General features: G+C 42.1%; 1 protein-coding gene across 6 annotated transcripts in view; it reads right to left on the bottom strand.

Annotated features, from left to right (window-relative positions):
* The window catches only part of LOC139746697 (guanine nucleotide exchange factor DBS-like), a 542,611-nt gene that overhangs the window by 138,565 nt on the left and 378,192 nt on the right, over nucleotides 1-25,854 (bottom strand). For all 6 annotated transcript variants that reach the window (XM_071658145.1, XM_071658146.1, XM_071658147.1 and 3 more), the window contains exons 4-5: nucleotides 23,527-23,641; nucleotides 12,773-12,863 (exon numbers count right to left, since the gene is read on the bottom strand). In XM_071658145.1, coding sequence (XP_071514246.1) covers nucleotides 12,773-12,863; nucleotides 23,527-23,641 — 206 coding nt within the window. The remainder of the gene's footprint in view (nucleotides 1-12,772; nucleotides 12,864-23,526; nucleotides 23,642-25,854) is intronic.

Genomic DNA, 25,854 nt, shown 5'->3' with positions numbered 1-25,854 from the left:
AAAAACTTTTCACTGCTTCTAACAACTTGCCTCCCACACCATATATTCTTAATACCTTCCTGTGGAAGGTATTAGAAAAAAAAATTATATATATATATATATATATATATATATATATATATATATATATATATATATATATATATATATCTATTCTATTCTATCTATTTTGCTTTGTCGCTGTCTCCCGCGTTTGCGAGGTAGCGCAAGGAAACAGACGAAAGAAATGGCCCAACCCACCCCCATACACATGTATATTCATAAACGTCCACACATGCAAATATACATACCCATACATCTCAATGTACACATATATATACACACAGACATATACATATATACACATGCACACAATTCACACTGTCTGCCTTTATTCATTCCCATCGCCACCTCGCCACACCTGGAATAACATCCCCCTCCCCCCTCATGTGTGCGAGGTAGCGCTAGGAAGACAACAAACGCCGCATTCGTTCACACTCAGTCTCTAGCTGTCATGCAATAACACCTGAAACCACAGCTCCCTTTCCGCATCCAGGCCCCACACAACTTTCCATGGTTTACCCCAGACGCTTCACATGCCCTGATTCAATCCATTGACAGCACGTCGACCACGGTATACCACATCGATCTAATTCACTCTATTCCTTGCCTGCCTTTCACCCTCCTGCATGTTCAGGCCCCGATCACTCAAAATCCTTTTCACTCCATCTTTCCACCTCCAATTTGGTCTCCCACTTCTCCTCGTTCCCTCCACCTCTGACACATATATCCTCTTAGTCAATCTTTTCTCACTCATTCTCTCCATGTGCCCAAACCATTTCAAAACACCCTCTTCTGCTCTCTCAACCACGCTCTTTTTATTTCCACACATCTCTCTTACCCTTACATTACTTACTAGATCAAACAACCTCACACCACATATTGTCCTCAAACATCTCATTTCCAGCACATCCATCCTCCTGCGCACAACTCTATCCATAGCCCACGCCTCGCAACCATACAACATTGTTGGAACCACTATTCCTTCAAACATACCCATTTTTCCTTTCCGAGATAATGTTCTCAACTTCCACACATTCTTCAAGGCTCCCAGGAATTTTGCCCCCTCCCCCACCCTATGATTCACTTCTGCTTCCATGGTTCCATCCGCTGCCAGATCCACTCCCAGATATCTAAAACACTTCACTTCCTCCAGTTTTTCTCCATTCAAACTTACCTCCCAATTAACCTGACCCTCAACCCTACTGTACCTAATAACCTTGCTCTTATTCACATTTACTCTTAACTTTCTTCTTTCACACACTTTACCAAACTCAGTCACCAGCTTCTGCAGTTTCTCACATGAATCAGCCACCAGCGCTGTATCATCAGCGAACAACAACTGACTCACTTCCCATGCACTCTCATCCCCAACAGACTGCATACTTGCCCCTCTTTCCAAAACTCTTGCATTCACCTCCCTAACAACCCCATCCATATATATATATTATTTTTTTTTTTTTTTTTTTTTTTTTACTTTGTCGCTGTCTCCCGCGTTTGCGAGGTAGCGCAAGGAAACAGACGAAAGAAATGGCCCAACCCCCCCCCATACACATGTATATACATACGTCCACACACGCAAATATACATACCTACACAGCTTTCCATGGTTTACCCCAGACGCTTCACATGCCTTGATTCAATCCACTGACAGCACGTCAACCCCGGTATACCACATTGCTCCAATTCACTCTATTCCTTGCCCTCCTTTCACCCTCCTGCATGTTCAGGCCCCGATCACACAAAATCTTTTTCACTCCATCTTTCCACCTCCAATTTGGTCTCCCTCTTCTCCTCGTTCCCTCCACCTCCGACACATATATCCTCTTGGTCAATCTTTCCTCACTCATTCTCTCCATGTGCCCAAACCACTTCTAAACACCCTCTTCTGCTCTCTCAACCATGCTCTTTTTATTTCCACACATCTCTCTTACCCTTACGTTACTCACTCGATCAAACCACCTCACACCACACATTGTCCTCAAACATCTCATTTCCAGCACATCCATCCTCCTGCGCACAACTCTATCCATAGCCCATGCCTCGCAACCATACAACATTGTTGGAACCACTATTCCTTCAAACATACCCATTTTTGCTTTCCGAGATAATGTTCTCGACTTCCACACATTCTTCAAGGCCCCCAGGATTTTCGCCCCCTCCCCCACCCTATGATCCACTTCCGCTTCCATGTTTCCATCCGCTGCCAGATCCACTCCCAGATATCTAAAACACTTCACTTCCTCCAGTTTTTCTCCATTCAAACTCACCTCCCAATTGACTTGACCCTCAACCCTACTGTACCTAATAACCTTGCTCTTATTCACATTTACTCTTAACTTTCTTCTTCCACACACTTTACCAAACTCAGTCACCAGCTTCTGCAGTTTCTCACATGAATCAGCCACCATATATATATATATATAGCAATATATATATATATATTTTTTTTTTGCTTTGTCGCTGTCTCCCGCGTTTGCGAGGTAGCGCGAGGAAACAGATGAAAGAAATGGCCCAACCCACCCCCATACACATGTATATACATACGTCCACACACGCAAATATACATACCTACACAGCTTTCCATGGTTTACCCCAGACGCTTCACATGCCCTGATTCAATCCACTGACAGCACGTCAACCCCGGTATACCACATCGCTCCAATTCACTCTATTCCTTGCCCTCCTTTCACCCTCCTGCATGTTCAGGCCCCGATCACACAAAATCTTTTTCACTCCATCTTTCCACCTCCAATTTGGTCTCCCTCTTCTCCTCGTTCCCTCCACCTCCGACACATATATCCTCTTGGTCAATCTTCCCTCACTCATTCTCTCCATGTGCCCAAACCATTTCAAAAATATATATATATATATATATATATATATATATATATATATATATATATATATATATATATATATATATAGCATTGTACAAAGGCAAAGGGGATAAGAGTGAGTGCTCAAATTACAGAGGTATAAGTTTGTTGAGTATTCCTGGTAAATTATATGGGAGGGTATTGACTGAGAGGGTGAAGGCATGTACAGAGCATCAGATTCGGGAGGAGCAGTGTGGTTTCAGAAGTGGTAGAGGATGTGTGGATCAGGTGTTTGCTTTGAAGAATGTATGTGAGAAATACTTAGAAAAGCAAATGGATTTGTATGTAGCATTTATGGATCTGGAGAAGGCATATAATAGAGTTGATAGAGATGCTCTGTGGAAGGTATTAAGGATATATGGTGTGGGAAGCAAGTTGTTAGAAGCAGTGAAAAGTTTTTATCGAGGATGTAAGGCATGTGTACGTGTAGGAAGAGAGGAAAGTGATTGGTTCTCAGTGAATGTAGGTTTGCGGCAGGGGTGTGTGATGTCTCTATGGTTGTTTAATTTGTTTATGGATGGGGTTGTTAGGGAGGTGAATGCAAGAGTTTTGGAAAGAGGGGCAAGTATGCAGTCTGTTGTGGATGAGAGAGCATGGGAAGTGAGTCAGTTGTTGTTCGCTGATGATACAGCGCTGGTGGCTGATTCATGTGCGAAACTGCAGAAGCTGGTGACTGAGTTTGGTAAAGTGTGTGAAAGAAGAAAGTTAAGAGTAAATGTGAATAAGAGCAAGGTTATTAGGTACAGTAGGGTTGAGGGTCAAGTCAATTGGGAGTTAAGTTTGAATGGAGAAAAACTGGAGGTAGTAAAGTGTTTTAGATATCTGGGAGTGGATCTGGCAGTGGATGGAACCATGGAAGCGGAAGTGGATCATAGGGTGGGGGAGGGAGCGAAAATCCTGGGAGCCTTGAAGAATGTGTGGAAGTCGAGAACATTATCTCAGAAAGCAAAAATGGGTATGTTTGAAGGAATAGTGGTTCCAACAATGTTGTATGGTTGCGAGGCGTGGGCTATGGATAGAGTTGTGCGCAGGAGGATGGATGTGCTGGAAATGAGATGTTTGAGGACAATGTGTGGTGTGAGGTGGTTTGATCAAGTAAGTAACGTAAGGGTAAGAGAGATGTGTGGAAATAAAAAGAGCGTGGTTGAGAGAGCAGAAGAGGGTGTTTTGAAATGGTTTGGGCACATGGAGAGAATAAGTGAGGAAAGATTGACCAAGAGGATATATGTGTCGGAGGTGGAGGGAACGAGGAGAAGTGGGAGACCAAATTGGAGGTGGAAAGATGGAGTGAAAAAGATTTTGTGTGATCGGGGCCTGAACATGCAGGAAGGTGAAAGAAGGGCAAGGAATGGAGTGAATTGGATCAATGTGGTATACCGGGGTTGATGTGCTGTCAGTGGATTGAATCAGGGCAAGTGAAGCGTCTGGGTTAAACCATGGAAAGCTGTGTAGGTATGTATATTTGCGTGTGTGGACGTGTATGTATATACATGTGTATGGGGTTGGGTTGGGCCATTTCTTTCGTCTGTTTCCTTGCGCTACCTCGCAAACGCGGGAGACAGCAACAAAGCAAAAAAAAAATCTATATATATATATATATATATATATATATATATATATATAGGGGAGAAAGAATACTTCCCATGCATTCCTCACGTGTCATAGAAGGCGGCTAAAGGAGATGGGAGCGGGTGCCAGAAACCCTCCCCTCCTTGTATTTTAACTTTCTAAAAGGGGAAACTGAAGGAGTCACGCGAGGAGTGCTCATCCTCCTCGAAGGCTCAGATTGGGGTGTCTAAATGTGTGTGGATGTAACCAAGATGAGAAAAAAGGAGAGATAGGTAGTATGTTTGAGGAAAGGAACCTGGATGTTTTGGCTCTGAGTGAAACGAAGCTCAAGGGTAAAGGAGAAGAGTGGTTTGGGAATGTCTTGGGAGTAAAGTCAGGGTTTAGTGACAGGACAAGAGCAAGGGAAGGAGTAGCACTACTCCTGAAACAGGAGTTGTGGGAGTATGTGACCGAGTGTAAGAGAGTAAATTCTAGATTGATATGGGTAAAACTGAAAGTTGATGGAGAGAGATGGGTGATTATTGGTGCATATGCACCTGGGCATGAGAAGAAAGTTCATGAGAGGCAAGTGTTTTGGGAGCAGCTGAAAGAGAGTGTTAGTGGTTTTGATGCACAAGACCGGGTTATAGTGATGGGTGATTTGAATGCAAAGGTGAGTAATGTGGCAGTTGAGGGAATAATTGGTATACATGGGGTGTTCAGTGTTGTAAATGGAAATGGTGAAGAGCTTGTAGATTTGTGTGCTGAGAAAGGACTGGTGATTGGGAATACCTGGTTTAAAAAGCGAGATATACATAAGTATACGTATGTAAGTAGGAGAGATGGCCAGAGAGCGCTACTGGATTATGCGTTAATTGATAGGCGCGCGAAACAGAGACTTTTGGATGTTAATGTGCTGAGAGGTGCAACTGGAGGGATGTCTGATCATTATCTTGTGGAGGCGAAGGTGAAGATTTGTAGGGGTTTTCAGAGAAGAAGAGAGAATGTTGGGGTGAAGAGGGTGGTGAGAGTAAGTGAGCTTGGGAAGGAGACTTGTGTGAGGAAGTACCAGGAGAGACTGAGTACAGAATGGAAAAAGGTGAGAACAAAGGAGGTAAGGGGACTGGGGGAGGAATGGGATGTATTTAGGGAAGCAGTGATGGCTTGCGCAAAAGATGCTTGTGGCATGAGAAGCGTGGAAGGTGGGTTGATTAGAGAGGGTAGCGAGTGGTGGGATGAAGAAGTAAGATTATTAGTGAAAGAGAAGAGAGAGACATTTGGACGATTTTTGCAGGGAAAAAATGCAAATGAGTGGGAGATGTATAAAAGAAAGAGGCAGGAGGTCAAGAGAAAGGTGCAAGAGGTGAAAAAGAGGGCAAATGAGAGTTGGGGTGAGAGAATATCATTAAATTTTAGGGAGAAAAAAAAAAGATGTTTTGGAAGGACGTAAATAAAGTGCGTAAGACAAGGGAGCAAATGGGAACTTCAGTGAAGGGAGCTAATGGGGAGGTGATAACAAGTAGTGGTGATGTGAGAAGGAGATGGAGTGAATATTTTGAAGGTTTGTTGAATGTGTTTGATGGTAGAGTGGCAGATATAGGGTGTTTTGGTCAAGGTGGTGTGCAAAGTGAGAGGGTTAGGGAAAATGATTTGGTAAACAGAGAAGAGGTACTAAAAGCTTTGCGGAAGATGAAAGCTGGCAAGGCAGTAGGTTTGGATGGTATTGCAGTGGAATTCATTAAAAAAGGGGGTGACTGTATTGTTGACTGGTTGGTAAGGTTATTTAATGTATGTATGATTCATGGTGAGGTGCCTGAGGATTGGCGGAATGCTTGCATAGTGCCATTGTACAAAGGCAAAGGGGATAAGAGTGAGTGCTCAAATTACAGAGGTATATGTTTGCTGAGTATTCCTGGGAAATTATATGGGAGGGTATTGATTGAGAGGGTGCAGGCATGTACAGAGCATCAGACTGGGGAAGAGCAGTGTGGTTTCAGAAGTGGTAGAGGATGAGTGGATCAGGTGTTTGCTTTGAAGAATGTGTGAGAAATACTCAGAAAAGCAAATGGATTTGTATGTAGCATTTATGGATCTGGAGAAGGCATATGATAGAGTTGATAGATATGCTCTGTGGAAGGTATTAAGAATACATGGTGTGGGAAGCAAGTTGTTAGAAGCAGTGAAAAGTTTTTATCGAGGATGTAAGGCATGTGTATGTGTAGGAAGAGAGGAAAGTGATTGGTTCTCAGTGAATGTAGGGTTGCGGCAGGAGTGTGTAATGTCTCCATGGTTGTTTAATTTGTTTATGGATGGGGTTGTTAGGGAGGTGAATGCAAGAGTTTTGGAAAGAGGGGCAAGTTTGCAGTCTGTTGTGGATGAGAGAGCTTGGGAAAGAAGTCAGTTGTTGTTCGCTGATGATACAGCACTGGTGGCTGATTCATGTGAGAAACTGCAGAAGCTGGTGACTGAGTTTGGTAAAGTGTGTGAAAGAAGAAAGTTAAGAGTAAACGTAAACAAGAGCAAGGTTATTAGGTACAGTAGGGTTGAGGGTCAAGTCAATTGGGGGGTAAGTTTGAGTGGAGAAAAACTGGAGGAAGTAAAGTGTTTTAGATATCTAGGAGTGGATCTGGCAGCGGATGGAACCATGGAAGCGGAAGTGAATCATACAGTGGGGGGGGGGGCGAAAATCCTGGGAGCCTTGAAGAATGTGTGGAAGTCGAGAACGTTATCTCGGAAAGCAAAAATGGGTATGTTTGAAGGAATAGTGGTTCCAACAATGTTGTATGGTTGCGAGGCGTGGGCTATGGATAGAGTTGTGCGCAGGAGGATGGATGTGCTGGAAATGAGATGTTTGAGGACAATGTGTGGTGTGAGGTGGTTTGATCGAGTGAGTAACGTAAGGGTAAGAGAGATGTGTGGAAATAAAAAGAGCGTGGTTGAGAGAGCAGAAGAGGGTGTTTTGAAGTGGTTTGGGCACATGGAGAGGATGAGTGAGGAAAGATTGACCAAGAGGATATATGTGTCGGAGGTGGAGGGAGCAAGGAGAAGAGGGAGACCAAATTGGAGGTGGAAAGATGGAGTGAAAAAGATTTTGTGTGATCGGGGCCTGAACATGCAGGAGGGTGAAAGGAGGGCAAGGAATAGAGTGAATTGGAGCGATGTGGTATACCGGGGTTGACGTGCTGTCAGTGGATTGAATCAAGGCATGTGAAGCGTCTGGGGTAAACCATGGAAAGCTGTGTAGGTATGTATATTTGCGTGTGTGGACGTGTATGTATATACATGTGTATGGGGGTGGGTTGGGCCATTTCTTTCGTCTGTTTCCTTGCGCTACCTCGCAAACGCGGGAGACAGCAACAAAGCAAAAAAAAAATATATATATATATATATATATATATATATATATATATATATAGGGGAGAAAGAATACTTCCCATGCATTCCTCACGTGTCATAGAAGGCGGCTAAAGGAGATGGGAGCGGGTGCCAGAAACCCTCCCCTCCTTGTATTTTAACTTTCTAAAAGGGGAAACTGAAGGAGTCACGCGAGGAGTGCTCATCCTCCTCGAAGGCTCAGATTGGGGTGTCTAAATGTGTGTGGATGTAACCAAGATGAGAAAAAAGGAGAGATAGGTAGTATGTTTGAGGAAAGGAACCTGGATGTTTTGGCTCTGAGTGAAACGAAGCTCAAGGGTAAAGGAGAAGAGTGGTTTGGGAATGTCTTGGGAGTAAAGTCAGGGTTTAGTGACAGGACAAGAGCAAGGGAAGGAGTAGCACTACTCCTGAAACAGGAGTTGTGGGAGTATGTGACCGAGTGTAAGAGAGTAAATTCTAGATTGATATGGGTAAAACTGAAAGTTGATGGAGAGAGATGGGTGATTATTGGTGCATATGCACCTGGGCATGAGAAGAAAGTTCATGAGAGGCAAGTGTTTTGGGAGCAGCTGAAAGAGAGTGTTAGTGGTTTTGATGCACAAGACCGGGTTATAGTGATGGGTGATTTGAATGCAAAGGTGAGTAATGTGGCAGTTGAGGGAATAATTGGTATACATGGGGTGTTCAGTGTTGTAAATGGAAATGGTGAAGAGCTTGTAGATTTGTGTGCTGAGAAAGGACTGGTGATTGGGAATACCTGGTTTAAAAAGCGAGATATACATAAGTATACGTATGTAAGTAGGAGAGATGGCCAGAGAGCGCTACTGGATTATGCGTTAATTGATAGGCGCGCGAAACAGAGACTTTTGGATGTTAATGTGCTGAGAGGTGCAACTGGAGGGATGTCTGATCATTATCTTGTGGAGGCGAAGGTGAAGATTTGTAGGGGTTTTCAGAGAAGAAGAGAGAATGTTGGGGTGAAGAGGGTGGTGAGAGTAAGTGAGCTTGGGAAGGAGACTTGTGTGAGGAAGTACCAGGAGAGACTGAGTACAGAATGGAAAAAGGTGAGAACAAAGGAGGTAAGGGGACTGGGGGAGGAATGGGATGTATTTAGGGAAGCAGTGATGGCTTGCGCAAAAGATGCTTGTGGCATGAGAAGCGTGGAAGGTGGGTTGATTAGAGAGGGTAGCGAGTGGTGGGATGAAGAAGTAAGATTATTAGTGAAAGAGAAGAGAGAGACATTTGGACGATTTTTGCAGGGAAAAAATGCAAATGAGTGGGAGATGTATAAAAGAAAGAGGCAGGAGGTCAAGAGAAAGGTGCAAGAGGTGAAAAAGAGGGCAAATGAGAGTTGGGGTGAGAGAATATCATTAAATTTTAGGGAGAAAAAAAAAAGATGTTTTGGAAGGACGTAAATAAAGTGCGTAAGACAAGGGAGCAAATGGGAACTTCAGTGAAGGGAGCTAATGGGGAGGTGATAACAAGTAGTGGTGATGTGAGAAGGAGATGGAGTGAATATTTTGAAGGTTTGTTGAATGTGTTTGATGGTAGAGTGGCAGATATAGGGTGTTTTGGTCAAGGTGGTGTGCAAAGTGAGAGGGTTAGGGAAAATGATTTGGTAAACAGAGAAGAGGTACTAAAAGCTTTGCGGAAGATGAAAGCTGGCAAGGCAGTAGGTTTGGATGGTATTGCAGTGGAATTCATTAAAAAAGGGGGTGACTGTATTGTTGACTGGTTGGTAAGGTTATTTAATGTATGTATGATTCATGGTGAGGTGCCTGAGGATTGGCGGAATGCTTGCATAGTGCCATTGTACAAAGGCAAAGGGGATAAGAGTGAGTGCTCAAATTACAGAGGTATATGTTTGCTGAGTATTCCTGGGAAATTATATGGGAGGGTATTGATTGAGAGGGTGCAGGCATGTACAGAGCATCAGACTGGGGAAGAGCAGTGTGGTTTCAGAAGTGGTAGAGGATGAGTGGATCAGGTGTTTGCTTTGAAGAATGTGTGAGAAATACTCAGAAAAGCAAATGGATTTGTATGTAGCATTTATGGATCTGGAGAAGGCATATGATAGAGTTGATAGATATGCTCTGTGGAAGGTATTAAGAATACATGGTGTGGGAAGCAAGTTGTTAGAAGCAGTGAAAAGTTTTTATCGAGGATGTAAGGCATGTGTATGTGTAGGAAGAGAGGAAAGTGATTGGTTCTCAGTGAATGTAGGGTTGCGGCAGGAGTGTGTAATGTCTCCATGGTTGTTTAATTTGTTTATGGATGGGGTTGTTAGGGAGGTGAATGCAAGAGTTTTGGAAAGAGGGGCAAGTTTGCAGTCTGTTGTGGATGAGAGAGCTTGGGAAAGAAGTCAGTTGTTGTTCGCTGATGATACAGCACTGGTGGCTGATTCATGTGAGAAACTGCAGAAGCTGGTGACTGAGTTTGGTAAAGTGTGTGAAAGAAGAAAGTTAAGAGTAAAGGTAAACAAGAGCAAGGTTATTAGGTACAGTAGGGTTGAGGGTCAAGTCAATTGGGGGGTAAGTTTGAGTGGAGAAAAACTGGAGGAAGTAAAGTGTTTTAGATATCTAGGAGTGGATCTGGCAGCGGATGGAACCATGGAAGCGGAAGTGAATCATACAGTGGGGGGGGGGCGAAAATCCTGGGAGCCTTGAAGAATGTGTGGAAGTCGAGAACGTTATCTCGGAAAGCAAAAATGGGTATGTTTGAAGGAATAGTGGTTCCAACAATGTTGTATGGTTGCGAGGCGTGGGCTATGGATAGAGTTGTGCGCAGGAGGATGGATGTGCTGGAAATGAGATGTTTGAGGACAATGTGTGGTGTGAGGTGGTTTGATCGAGTGAGTAACGTAAGGGTAAGAGAGATGTGTGGAAATAAAAAGAGCGTGGTTGAGAGAGCAGAAGAGGGTGTTTTGAAGTGGTTTGGGCACATGGAGAGGATGAGTGAGGAAAGATTGACCAAGAGGATATATGTGTCGGAGGTGGAGGGAGCAAGGAGAAGAGGGAGACCAAATTGGAGGTGGAAAGATGGAGTGAAAAAGATTTTGTGTGATCGGGGCCTGAACATGCAGGAGGGTGAAAGGAGGGCAAGGAATAGAGTGAATTGGAGCGATGTGGTATACCGGGGTTGACGTGCTGTCAGTGGATTGAATCAAGGCATGTGAAGCGTCTGGGGTAAACCATGGAAAGCTGTGTAGGTATGTATATTTGCGTGTGTGGATGTATGTTTATACATGTGTATGGGGGGGGTTGGGCCATTTCTTTCGTGTGTTTCCTTGCGCTACCTCGCAAACGCGGGAGACAGCGACAAAGTATAAAAAAAAAAAAAAAAGATTTGAATTCAATTCAAAAAGTACTATAAAGTCCACCTATTTCAGTTCAGGGGACAGAAAAAGTTTATTTTATTGACAGTGTTATGAATGTGAATAGTAACTTTGGATTTCTTTCCATGTTCTGTATAACTTTCTCTTCATTCATCTTTTGTTCCCTTGAATGACATTAAGTTATTTCTACATCTACATTCTTCATTTTCTCATCCCATTCCTTTATTTGTTATCCCTTTCTTGTTTTTCCATGCCGTTCTTCTATTCATTCACAGGTTTCTGACCCTAGCATTTTCCATTCTGTACTGGGTTTCGTTTTCTTTGGTAACTACTCAATGATTATATTGCCAACTCTCTTTAATATATTTTTGTTGTTTGTAACTAGGTTACTGTCTGTGAAGATCTCATTCCAATGTCTTTAGAGATTACTGTCTCTAAATCTCACTCCAATTTTTGTTCAAAATTCTCTCTATCTTTTTCCAATATAATTTGTTATATTGAAAATTAATAGGATTCACCCTTTGTTTGATATCATGGTTACATTCATTCATTTTCAATATATATATGCTGGAGAGAGAGAGAGAGAGAGAGAGAGAGAGAGAGAGAGAGAGAGAGAGAGAGAGAGAGAGAGAGAGAGAGAGAGAGTGTGTGTGTGTGTGTGTGTGTGTGTGTGTGTGTGTGTGTGTGTGTGTGTGTGTGCATGCGTGCGTGCGTGTGTGTGTGTGTGTGTGTGTGTGTGTGTGTGTGTGTGTGTGTGTGTGTGTGTACCCACCAACTTATAGTAACTACAATGAGATTTAACCAGAATGGCAGGGCAAAGCATGAAGTGCTCACAGCACATATATGTACATGCACTTACATATACATGCATGTACACATAAATACATACATACATGAATATAAACACCTAACTGAAAATAAGAAATGGGGATCTATGAGAATGTGGTAGGAGTTGACACTGTGTATAATCTTATGCCAAAGCTGCAAATCAGGAAAATTTACAAAGAGACAAACTTCTTGCTGGCATGTATGAGAATCTTATTCATGTATATAGATGAAATGTTTGGCATGCTAATCACAAGACATATTAAAACCAAAGCTGGATTATGGCTCTTTGATGTGGCCACCACATCAAAAACACCACGATCTGAGTGAGAGGGTCCACAGACGGGCAACTTGGATGGGACCTGGATTAATAAACAGAACTTCAATGAAAAGGCTAAGGGTTACAACTCTGTCAACAATTAAAGAAAGAAGAGAAGAGAGGACAGAGGGGACCCGATTACAGACTCAAAGTTTCTAAACTGTTTGGATGATGTTAACATAAAAAGTTTTTCATGAATTGCAGTATATGGGTAACCAGAGGCCACAAGATGCTTTGCTTTTGTGTATGGGTTCTGAATGGCTGAAATAAATCAAACAAAAAAATCTAAAATGTCAACAGTTTATCAAGAGGCTACTTGGTGGTATAAAGTATACATGTTGTACAAATAGGTCATACAAATTAAGCAGAACAGGAATGTAAATACATATTTACACATTGGCATACAAACATACACACAAACAACACACTAACTTTTCTTTTTCACTCTCTTACCGAGATCTTGAGCAGGACAGTCTTGACAGAGTTCCACTTATCATTCCGTCTGTCAATAACCAAGACAAAGCCCAAGTCCGCATCCTGGAGTCTGCAAAATTAAGTGAGGTCACATTAAAGATGAATCTTTGACATGATACATGTTGAAACTGTTTCATGTTACAAGCATTTTAGGCAACATCATGCAGCTAATTTGATATGGACTCAGTGAAGCTACTTCTCCTTTGTGCTATCAGATCTCCAACTATCTCTAACATCCTTTCCATTATAAGGAGGGAGTCTGTGCCTACTGTAGTACAAAAACACATATTTTTGCCTAGTGGATCTTGTCTTCTAACATCAGTGCCATCTACCTCAAAATCTCTCTCATCTAGATAAGTCTTATTTATCAAGCAAGATTTGCAATGAGTGCTTCATGCTAGCCCTGCCATTGTGGCTAAATCTCATAGTAAGTAGGTACCATCTATAAACCTGCTTTTGTAATTCATTTCTTCTTCTCTCTCTCTCTCTCTCCTCCAACCCCTCCACTCAATTCCCAACTATGTACAGCTCTTCAATTACTTTATTCCTTGCCACAAAGGTCTGCTCTCCTCACATCCAAACAATGAGATCCTCTAAGAAGGGGAATTCAATGTACACCACAAGGATTGATTAGGCTCTACCCACTCTAACCTAGATAATCATGGTGGAGGTGAAACCTTTCCTTTTTCTATCGTTAACAATCTGGAACAAATAATTATACATCATCCACAAGTTTCCAATAATCATAATCACTCTTCTAACACACTATCTAATTTTTCACCTCTGAATCCTCCCATCAATGAATAATTAAACATTTCTGCTCCCATAGGGTCTTCTGACCACGAACTCATCTCTGTTACTTCTAATTTGGCATACCCACACTCCATGTCTCCCTTACAATGCCAACTTAGCACTTTGGAAGAGTTCAGCAGTCATCTCAGCAGTTTCTATACTGCCTTTCCCTGGGATGGGTATGGCTTCTCTGGCCAGAATGCCTTGTGCTGCACTGAATGCACAGCAATCATCATCTTAGGACAAAGTTCACCAGTTATGGAGGCTCTTTTGCTGTGGCCACCCCTTTGAGGGAGTTCCTGAAGGGAATGGGTACCACAAATGTAGATAAACAGATAGGTTGAGGTCCTACAACCTATCATCTATCAAATGTTTTCCCTTAAAATGCCAACTTAGCACTTTGGAAAAGTTTAGCAGTCATCTCAGCAGTTTCTATAATGCCTTTCACTGGGATGGGTATGGCTTCTCTGGCCAGAATGCCCTGTGCTGCACTGAATGCACAACAATTATCATCTTAGTTAGGACAATGTTCACCAGTTATGGAGGCTCTTTTGTTGTGGCCACACCTTTGAGAAAGTTCCTGAAGGGAATGGATACCACAGATGTAGATAAATAGATAGGCTGAGGTCCTATAACCTATCATCTATCAGATGCTTTCCCTGCAATCATGGTTTGATTGTTCCTGTTCTGAAGCTTGTCACATAAGGGATGGTGCACACTGGGCCATGTACACCTCATCCCTTCCCCTGTAATCAAATACACTTTTATTCCTGTTCATAATCACTTCATATCATTCTTTGCAAAATCATTCACACCTTCATAAAAAGTGTGTTGATTTGATTTATTTTTCAACTAACAAATATTTTTAGTCCTTAATCAAAAACATTTCAAACAAATCATGTAATTCAAACTTTCCAATTCTCTTCCAACCTGATCAATATAGCTAACTGCCCAGCTGATAAAGCCACTCTTTTTATAAACTCATTTTCCTGTGACTCAACTTTGAAGAACTCTGTTTCTTAACCTGAGCTGCTATCTCCTCTCACTCAACCAAGACTCTCTTCTATATTCTCCTCACACAAAGTTTTACAAGTATTCTCCCAGCCCCAGGTGGACAAAGGTATATGGTCCAGATAGCATACCTACTAAAGTTCTAAGGCAGTGTACCTCTGAGTTGGCTCAACTCCCTGCAGGCCTTTGTCAAAAAAAAAAATCCTGCTTGAAAGCTTGTCCTGGTGCAAATCATTTTTAAGAAAATAGACCACTCAAGCCACTCCAAATATTGCCCTACCAGTCTCACTTATGCGATCTCCAAAGTTGAAAAGATGTGGAATGACTTCAAGAATATGTTACCTCCCCTTGAAGAAATTATCCTGAGAATGATGAAAAAGAGCTGTGAATGGGAGGAGCAAGGGTGACAAATAAAGAAATAAATAATTCAAACATAAAAGAAGGGCTAACTAGGTATCTACATCAAGTGGCATATACCAGGACCATGATATGTACATTTCACTACTAATTTAAGTTGTTACATATATCAGGTCAAGTGGCACATATCAGGACCACAAAATTTACATAAGATTACAAGGAGAGCATATAAAGATAATCAGCATCAATACAAAACTATGAGAAAAGAATTTCTCACTGTGAAAAGTAAACCTAAGGAATTCTTTGAATACTGGGTATGTTAGAAAAAAAAAAGGATACTACTGGCTCAACATTAAATGACAGTGGCATATCAACAGGAGACGACAGAGAAATAGTTACCATTACTAACAAGCATTCTGACTTTTTATCAACGAAATGTCAGCTGACCATCTCCTCTACTCATCCATCCGTTCTTATGTATGTCACTCTTTTCAAACCAGGTATTCCCAATCAGTTCCTTTTTTCAGCACACAGTTTTATTATCCGTTCACCATTTCTGCTTACCTTACTGAATGCCGTATGTCCCTGAGTTATACCCTCAACTGCCACATTACTTGCTTTCACATATAAATTGCCCATCACTGATACCTGATCTCTCACATCAAACCTGCTGACACACTCACTCAGCTGCTCTTGAAATACTTGCCTATCTTCATTTTTCATCTTGTGGCCAGGTGCATAAGCACTAATAATCACCCCTCTCTCATACTCCACTTTCATTTTTATCCATGTCAGTCTGAAGCTCACTTCCTTACATGCTTTCACTTACTCCTACAAGTCCTCCTTCAGCAGAAGTACTAACCCTTCATTAGCTCTCACCTTCAATTCACCAACTTTACTCCATGACATTCCTAAACCATTCTTCCCCCTTACCCTTGAGCTTTGTTTCACTCAGAGCCAGAATATCAGGGTTCCTTTCCTAAAACACTTTACCCAATTCTCTTTTCTCCTTTTGGTTGTATCTACACACATTTTGGCACCCCCTGCCTGAGCCTTCAAGAAGGATGTGACCTCCAGGCTTCTGTTCCAACTTTTAGAAATTGTTAAAGGAGTGGGCTTGCACACCCCTCACCGTCCCCATTACCACCCATCTTTGTCATCCTCTACAAAATGAAGGGTACAACATGGGGATTATTTTTTTCCTAACTAGAAAATCACTGAAGGTATCCACAACTGAGACACATCGAAGGGTGCTGGGCAGAGAAATACTCGCGACATTCGAAGTCTACAACTCTACGTATAGTTTGCTGCAGTGGCTGAGTTAGTCCAGTTACACTAAAACATTTTTCTTTTTTTTTTCTTTGTCGCTGTCTCCCGCGTTTGCGAGGTAGCGCAAGGAAACAGACAAAAGAAATGGCCCAACCCACCCCCATACTCATCTATATACATACACGTCCACACACGCAAATATACATACCTATTCATCTCAATGTACACATATATATACACACATAGACATATACATATATACACACGTACATAATTCATACTGTCCGCCTTTATTTATTCCCATCGCCACCCATGGAATAACATCCCACCCCCCCTCATGTGTGCGAGGTAGCGCTAGGAAAAGACAACCAAGGCCCCATTCATTCACACTCAGTCTCTAGCTGTCATGTAATAATGCACCAAAACCACAGCTCCCTTTCCATATCCAGGCCCCACACAACTTTCCATGGTTTACCCCAGACGCTTCACATGCCCTGATTCAATCCAATGATATCACGTCGACCCCGGTATATCACATCGTTCCAATTCACTCTATTCCTAGCCCGCCTTTCACCCTCCTGCATGTTCAGGCCCCGATCACTCAAAATCTTTTTCACTCCATCTTTCCACCTCCAATTTGGTCTCCCTCTTCTCCTCATTCCCTCCACCTCCGACACATATATCCTCTTGGTCAATCTTTCCTCACTCATTCTCTCAATGAGACCAAACCATTTCAAAACACCCTCTTCTGCTCTCTCAACCACGCTCTTTTTATTTCCACACATCTCTCTTACCCTTACATTACTTACTCGATCAAACCACCTCACACCACATATTGTCCTTAAACATCTCATTTCCAGCACATCCACCTTCCTGTGCACAACTCTATCCATAGCCCACGCCTCACAACCATACAACATTGTTGGAACCACTATTCCTTCAAACATACCTATTTTTGCTTTCCGAGATAATGTTCTCGACTTCCACACATTCTTCAAGGCTCCCAGCAATTTCACCCCCTCCCCCACCTTATGATTCACTTCCGCTTCCATGGTTCCATCCGCTGCCAGATCCACTCCCAGATATCTATAACACTTTACTTTCTCCAGTTTTTCTCCATTCAAACTTACCTCCCAATTGACTTGACCCTCAACCCTACTGTACCTAATAACCTTGCTCTTATTCACATTTACTCTTAACTTTCTTCTTTCACACACTTTACCAAACTCAGCCACCAGCTTCTGCAGTTTCTCACATGAATCAGCCACCAGCGCTGTATCATCAGCGAACAACAACTGACTCACTTACCAAGCTCTCTCATCCACAACAGACTGCATACTTGCCCCTCTTTCCAAAACTCTTGCATTCACCTCCCTAACAACCCCATCCATAAACAAATTAAACAACCATGGAGACATCACACACCCCTGCTGCAAACCTACATTCAATGAGAACCAATCACTTTCCTCTCTTCCTACACGTACACATGCCTTACATCCTCGATAAAATCTTTTCACTGCTTCTAACAACTTGCCTCCCACCCCATATATTCTTAAAACCTTCCACAGAGCATCTCTATCAACTCTATCATATGCCTTCTCCAGATCCATATATGCTACATACAAATCCATTTGTTTTTCTAAGTATTTCTCACATGCATTCTTCAAAGCAAACACCTGATCCACACATCCTCTACCACTTCTGAAACAACACTGCTCTTCCCCAGTCTGATGCTCTGTACATGCCTTCACCCTCTCAATCAATACCCTCCCATATAATTTACCAGGAATACTCAACAAACTTATACCTCTGTAATTTGAGCACTCACTCTTATCCCCTTTGCCTTTGTACAATGGCACTATGCAAGCATTCCACCAATCCTCAGGCACCTCACCATGAATCATACATACATTAAATAACCTTACCAACCAGTCAACAATACAGTCACCCCCTTTTTTAATAAATTCCACTGCAATTCCATCCAAACCTGCTGCCTTGCCAGCTTTCATCTTCCGCAAAGCTTTTACTACCTCTTCTCTGTTTACCAAATCATCCTCCCTAACCCTCTCACTTTGCACACCACCTTGACCAAAACACCCTATATCTGCCACTCTATCATCAAACACATTCAACAAACCTTCAAAATACTCCATCTCCTTCTCACACCACCACTACTTGTTATCACCTCCCCATTAGCCCCCTTCACAGAAGTTCCCATTTGCTCCCTTGTCTTACGCACTTTATTTACCTCCTTCCAGAACATCTTTTTATTTTCCCTAAAATTTAATGATACTCTCTCACCCTAACTCTCATTTGCCCTCTTTTTCACCTCTTGCACCTTTCTCTTGACCTCCTGTCTCTTTCTTTTATACATCTCCCACTCACTTGCATTTTTTCCCTGCATAAATCGTCCAAATGCCTCTCTCTTCTCTTTCACTAATAATCTTACTTCTTCACCCCACCACTCACTACCCTTTCTAATCTGCCCACCTCCCACGCTTCTCATGCCACAAGCATCTTTTGCACAAGCCATCACTGCTTCCCTAAATACATCCCATTCCTCCCCCACTCCCCTTACCTCCTTTGTTCTCACCTTTTTCCATTCTGTACTCAGTCTCTCCTGGTACTTCCTCACACAAGTCTCCTTCCCAAGCTCACTTACTCTCACCACCCTCTTCACCCCAACATTCTCTCTTCTTTTCTGAAAACCCCTACAAATCTTCACCTTCGCCTCCACAAGATAATGATCAGACATCCCTCCAGTTGCACCTCTCAGCGCATTAACATCCAAAAGTCTCTCTTTCGTGCACCTGTCAATTAACACGTAATCCAATAACGCTCTCTGGCCATCTCTCTTACTTACATACGTATACTTATGTATATCTCGCTTTTTAAACAGGTATTCCCAATCACCAGTCCTTTTTCAGCGTATAAATCTACAAGCTCTTCACCATTTCCATTTACAACACTGAACACCCCATGTATACCAATTATTCCCTCAACTGCCACATTACTCACCTTTGCATTCAAATCACCCATCACTATAACCCGGTCTTGTGCATCAAAACCCCTAACACACTCATTCAGCTGCTCCCAAAACACTTGCCTAAAACATATCATCCTGAATCTCTGGAACATCTACACTAAGACATATCATACTGAATCTCTGAAAAATCAAGTGATGGTTAAGAAATGAAGAAAAACAAAGTTTTCTATTCACTTGAGTGCCAGGGCCAGTTAGCTGTAGAAAAATTTTCAAACATCTCGAAGTGTTGCCACAGGAAGAAAAAATCTACTGGGTCTTCAAAGTAAAGTGCAGGAAAAGAACTGGGAAAAGTGTGAAGTGATATTGTATCTTTTAAGATAAAGTTGTTTTTAGAGAAACAATGAAAAAACTTAGTACACTAAAGCAGTTGGCAACACTCTACTGGTAATTTTCAGTAATCATAAACTTGATGCCATCAGGAAATAGGTATGATGAATTAACTGTTGTTTAAAATACCCATTGGGAAGAAGTGTGAAGTGATCATAAATGGAGAGAACTGACTGATAATGGTTCACAACAAGGCCTAGGACTTCAGGAGATATACAGAGAGCAATATATATATATTTTTTCATACATATTCGCCATTTCCCGCATTTGTGAGGAGGCGTTATGAACAGAGGACTGAGCCTTACAGGGAATATCCTCTCTTGGCCCCCTTCTCTGTTCCTTCTTCTGGAAAACTAAAAAACAGGAGGGGAGGATTTCTAGCCCCCGCTCCCTCCTCTTTTAGTTGCCTTCTACTTGATCGACGTGCTGTCAATGGACTGACCATGGCATGTGAAACATCTGAGGTAAACCATGGAAAGGTCTGCGGGACCTGGATGTGGATAGGGAGTTGTGATTTCAGTGCATTACACATGACAGCTGAAGACTGAGTGTGAACAAATGTGGCCTTTGTTGTCTTTTCCTAGCGCTACCTCGCAGGTGCCCAGGAAGGGGGGTGATATATCATGTGTGGCAGGGTGGCAATGGGAATGAAAAGAGGCAGCAAAGGCAGCAAGTATGAATTATGTACATGTATATATATGTATATGTCTGTGTATGTATATATATGTATATGTTGAAATGTATAGATATTCATATGTGCGTGTGTGGATGTGTATGTATATACATGTGTATGTGGGTGGGTTGGGCCATTTTTTTGTCTGTTTCCTTGTGCTACCTCGCTAACACGGGAGACAGCGACAAAGTATAATAAAAAAGAATAATAAAAATATATACATATATAAGTGGATGGGCCACTCTTCGTCTGCTTCCTGGCACTACCTTGCTGATGTGGGAAACAGCAACTAGGTATAATATAATGAATAAAATATACTTGATCGCAGTTTACCACTTCAGTGAGGTGGCGCCAGGAAATAAGAAGGACGACCAATTCACTCATATACACATATATACATAAACGCCCATACATGTATGAATACACACACATACCTATCAACATATACAAACATATACACAGACATATATATATATACCCATGTACATATTCATACTTCCTTACCTTCAATCCATTCCCAGCACCACCATGCCCCACAGCAAACAGCATTGCTGCTCACTGCTTCAGCAAGGTAGCGCCAGGAATACAGACAAAAAGCCCACATTCATTCACACTCAGTCTCTAGCTGTCATGTGTAATGCACCGAAACCACAGCTCCCTTTCCACGTCCAGGCCCCACAGGCCTTTCTATGGTTTACCTCAAACGCTTCACATGCCCTGGTTCAGTCCAATGACAGCACGTCCACCCCGGTATACCACATCATTCCAATTGACTCTATTCCTTGCATGCCTCTCAATTTCCTGGATGTTCAGGCCCCGATTGCTCAAAATCTTTTTTACTCCATCCTTCTACCTCCAATTTGGTCTCCCACTTCTCCTTCTTCCCTCCACTTCTGACACATATATCCTCTTCATCAATCTTTCCTCACTCATTCTCTCCATACGCCCAAACCATTTCAACACATCCTCTTCTGCTCTCTCAACCACACTCTTTTATTACCACACATCTCTCACTCTCACATTACTTACTTGATCAAACTACCTTACACCACATACTGACCTCAAACATTTCGTTTCCAACATATCCACCCCCTCCATACAACCCCATCTATAGCCCATGCCTCGCAACCATATAACATTGCTGGAACTACTATTCCTTCAAACATACCCATTTTTACTCTCTGATATAACGTTCTCTCCTTATACACATTCTTCATCGCTCCCAGAACCTTCACACCCTCCCCCATCCTGTGACTCACTCCCACTTCCATGGCACTATCCCAGATACCTAAAACAATTCACTTCCTCCAATTTTTCTCCATTCAAACTTATTATATTTTTTATTTATTTTACTTTGTCGCTCTCTCCTGCGTTAGCGAGGTAGTGCAGGGAAACAGATGAAAGAATGGCCCAACCCACCCACATACACATGTATATACATACATGTCCACACACGCAAATATACATACCTATACATTTCAACATATACATATATATACACACACAGACATATACATATATACACATGTATATAATTCATACTGTCTGCCTTTATTCATTCCCATTGCCACCCCACCACACATGAAATAACAACCCCCTCCCCCACATGTGCGCGAGGTAGCGCTAGGAAAAGACAGCAAAGGCCACATTCATTCATACTCAATCTCTAGCTCTCTGACAATGTGACCATAGTGTCATAGCACATAAAATGCCGAAGATCGGAATACCTAGAATAACTAGATTGGTATAAAACCTTTTAACAAACCATGCCATCTCCAGTGTCTCCGTAGTAAAAAGCTCAGTCCCCCAAGGAACTGTACTTGCACTCCTGTTCCTCATTCTTATATCTGATATCAATGCAAATACAAGGCACAGTTCCATAGCCTTTGCAGAGAATACAATAATGAGTATGAAAATTATATCAACAGATGATGCCGAATGGCTGCAAAGTAACATAAACATAGTCTTTAATTGGGCAACCAAGAACATATTTTTCAATGGAGATAAATTTCAACTGCTCTGCTATGAGAAAAATGAATAAATCAAAACAACAAAGAAAAGCGGACAGACACAAATGCTATCATAAACCATATGAATAATGTGAAAGATCTTAGAGTAATCATGTCTAACGACCTAACCCTGAGCGAACACAACAAAACAAGTGTTGCCTCATACAAAAGGATTGCGGGTTGGATCCTGCAGACCTTCAAGACAAAGGAAGAAATAACAAATATGATATTATTCAGGCACTAATTCTTCCACGAACTAAGCACTGTTGTGTTCTAACATCACCCTACAAGGCGGGAGAAATTGCAGATTTAGAAATTGTCCAGAGATCTTTCGCAGCCCATATTAATGTGGTACAGGAACTAAATTAGTGGGAACGACTGAAATCACTGAAGCTATATTCCCAGGAGCACAGAAGGGAGAGGTATCTCATCATCCATACCTGGAAAATCCTAGATGGTACGATTCCCAACTTATACTCGGAAATAACATCCTACTGGCACGACAGGCAAGGAATTTGCAAAATACAACCCCTGAAATCCAATGATGCCATATTCACAAAAAGAGAGAAACCCTTAAACATCCAGGGCCCACAACTTTTCAACACCTTGCCATATACCATCAGATACAGCATGAGGTGCTTAGTGGAGAAGTTCACGAGTGCATTGAGCGAGTACCTACAATGTTTACCAGACCAGCCAGGCGGTGATGGATATGTGGGCCTTAGGGCTGCAACTTTCAACAGCTTTGTTAACCAGCGACCTAAACCAGCAGCCTGCACCCAGGCCAGCTGTGGTGAAGACTCCACAAGGTATCCCAAGAATATAATCATCATTATCATCAGTTATTATCATTATGATTATTTGCGACCCCAACATCCTTTTTATGGGGTAGTTACACATGAAAGACTTCATTCCAAACAGGAAGAAAATAAACTGGCTTCTCTTGGGGGAAGGGGGTGTCCTCGATGATGCTGTATTCGTTTTTAAATGCCAATAATGGTATATCCTTATTGAGGGTGGCTTCCTTTTTTTTTAATGTCAGCTGAGATAGCATGGCCACTTCATTAACGCTATATACATATATATAACCAAGCCTGAGCCAGGTAATCATTTTAAGAACCAACCTCTGGATGCATGAACACCTGGGAGGACTATACACCAACTGCCACAGCCAGGAATCGAACCTAAGTTTAGAAACACTGCAGAGGAAGATAATCACCAGGACACACAAATAAAGGAGGATACTCACGAGGGCACAGAAGTGAGGTAGATGATGAGTTTCCGATATTCCTCATCTCCCAGTTGGGCGAAGTTGCCTCTATCAGGGAAGGTGAGGATGGGGCATCCCTCCCGAGATTTGCCACCTGTGAGGAGGAGAGCTCAGACTTAGAGACTCATTTTCTTAGGACAAGCAGATTTAATGACTCATCACCTGGGAAAGAGAAATCATGCTCAATGAATCATCACCTTGGAAGAAAAAATCAGACTTAATGACTCATCACCTCGGGAGGAAAGATTAGGCTTACTTAAGTGATCACCTGGGCTGGAGAGAGCAAGCTTATTAATTCATCTCCTGGTGAGAAGAAATCAGGTTTAATGACTCATCGTCTTGGAAGGAGAGATCAGGCTTAATGATTCAAGTGAGGAAGAGAGATTAGGTATAATGATTCATTACCTGGGGAACAAAGGTCTGAATACAACAGAATTCAAATGGCAAAAGACAGTTAGGTACTAACGAGACTGTTTGTGATAGTGGAATAGATAAAACATCATTGTTTAATGTGACAGAAGTAGACAGCCTTTAGATTTTTCAAAGAGGAAGACCTATGAACTTACTGTAGAGCTTAGGAGATGGAAGTAATGTCAGTCGTGGGTTTGAATTAAAATATTAAGTCTACGCTAACATATTCATGGTATTGTTTTCAACTGTTCTAACTGTTAACTTATTCCACGTGTTTGCAGTTTTGAAGAAAATTTACTTCACCTCATTTGAGGTAAAACGTTTGCCCATGAATTCATATATCCATAAACTGGGAATGATATCAGACAAATCTATCCCCAAGTATAGAGATCGAGATTATTGAAACTTTCAATGATTCTGAATACTTGTGTTAGATTACCCCATAATATTCTCTTTTCTAGGCTGAATAAATTCAGTTCATTTATTCGGCTCTCATAGGATTTGTTTCTCAGGCCAAGTATCATACTAGTAGCTTCGCTCTGCACTCTCTCCATTCTGTGAATGTCTTTCCTCAAGTAGGATAACCAAAACTGGACACCATTCTAGACAGTGACGCGCCAGAGTGATAATCTCTGGAGTCTGAAATTCAGAAGCTCTACCTATGAATCCAAAAAAATTTGTTGGCCCTTTTGATTGGTCCTGTGCACTGTTTATTTGATTTTAGGTCATCAGAGATTGTTACATCCAAGTTCCTTTCCTCATTCACCTTTGTAATACACCAGAATTCACTGTATAGCATGCTTTTTCAGTTTTACTATTTATCTATTTTATTTATTTTCCTTTGTCGCTGTCTCCCGCGTTAGCGAGGTAGCGCAAGGAAACAGACGAAAGAATGGCCCAACCCTCCCACATACACATGTATATACATACACGTCCACACACGCAAATATACATACCTATACATCTCAATGTACACATATATATACACACATAGACATATACATATATACACATGTACATAATTCATACCGTCTGCCTTTATTTGTTCATAACGCCACCTGCCACACATGGAATAACAACCCCCTCCCCCCTCATGTGTGCGAGGTAGCGCTTAAGAAATGACACCAAAGGCCCCATTCGTTCACCCTCAGTCTCTAGCTGTCATGTAATAATGCACCGAAACCACAGCTCCCTTTCCACATCCAGGCCCCACACAGCTTTCCATGGTTTACCCCAGACGCTTCACATGCCCTGGTTCAATCCACTGACAGCACGTCGACCCCGGTATACCACATCGATCCAATTCACTCTATTCCTTGCCCGCCTTTCACCCTCCTGCATGTTCAGGCCCCGATCACTCAAAATCTTTTTCACTCCATCTTTCCACCTCCAATTTGGTCTCCAACTTCTCCTCGTTCCCTCCACCTCCGACGCATATATATATATATATATATATATATATATATATATATTTTCTTTCTTTCAAACTATTCGCCATTTCCCGCATTAGCGAGGTAGCGTTAAGAACAGAGGACTGGGCCTTTGAGGGAATACCCTCACCTGGCGCAATTCTCTGTTCCCTCTTTTGGAAAATTAAAAAAAAAAATGAGAGGGGAGGATTTCCAGCCCCCCGCTCCCTCCCCTTTTAGTCGCCTTCTACGACACGCAGGGAATACGTGGGAAGTATTCTTTCTCCCCTATATATATATATATATATATATATATTTTTTTTTTTGCTGTCTCCCGCGTTTGCGAGGTAGCGCAAGGAAACAGACGAAAGAAACGGCCCAACCCACCCCATACACATGTATATACATACACGTCCACACACGCAAATATACATACCTACACAGCTTTCCATGGTCAATCTTTCCTCACTCATTCTCTCCATGTGAC

This window comes from Panulirus ornatus, chromosome 66, assembly GCF_036320965.1.
Source record: "Panulirus ornatus isolate Po-2019 chromosome 66, ASM3632096v1, whole genome shotgun sequence".
NCBI lineage: Eukaryota > Metazoa > Arthropoda > Malacostraca > Decapoda > Palinuridae > Panulirus > Panulirus ornatus.
Note: the sequence above shows the minus strand (reverse complement) of the source record. Positions and strands in the feature narration are given on the sequence as shown.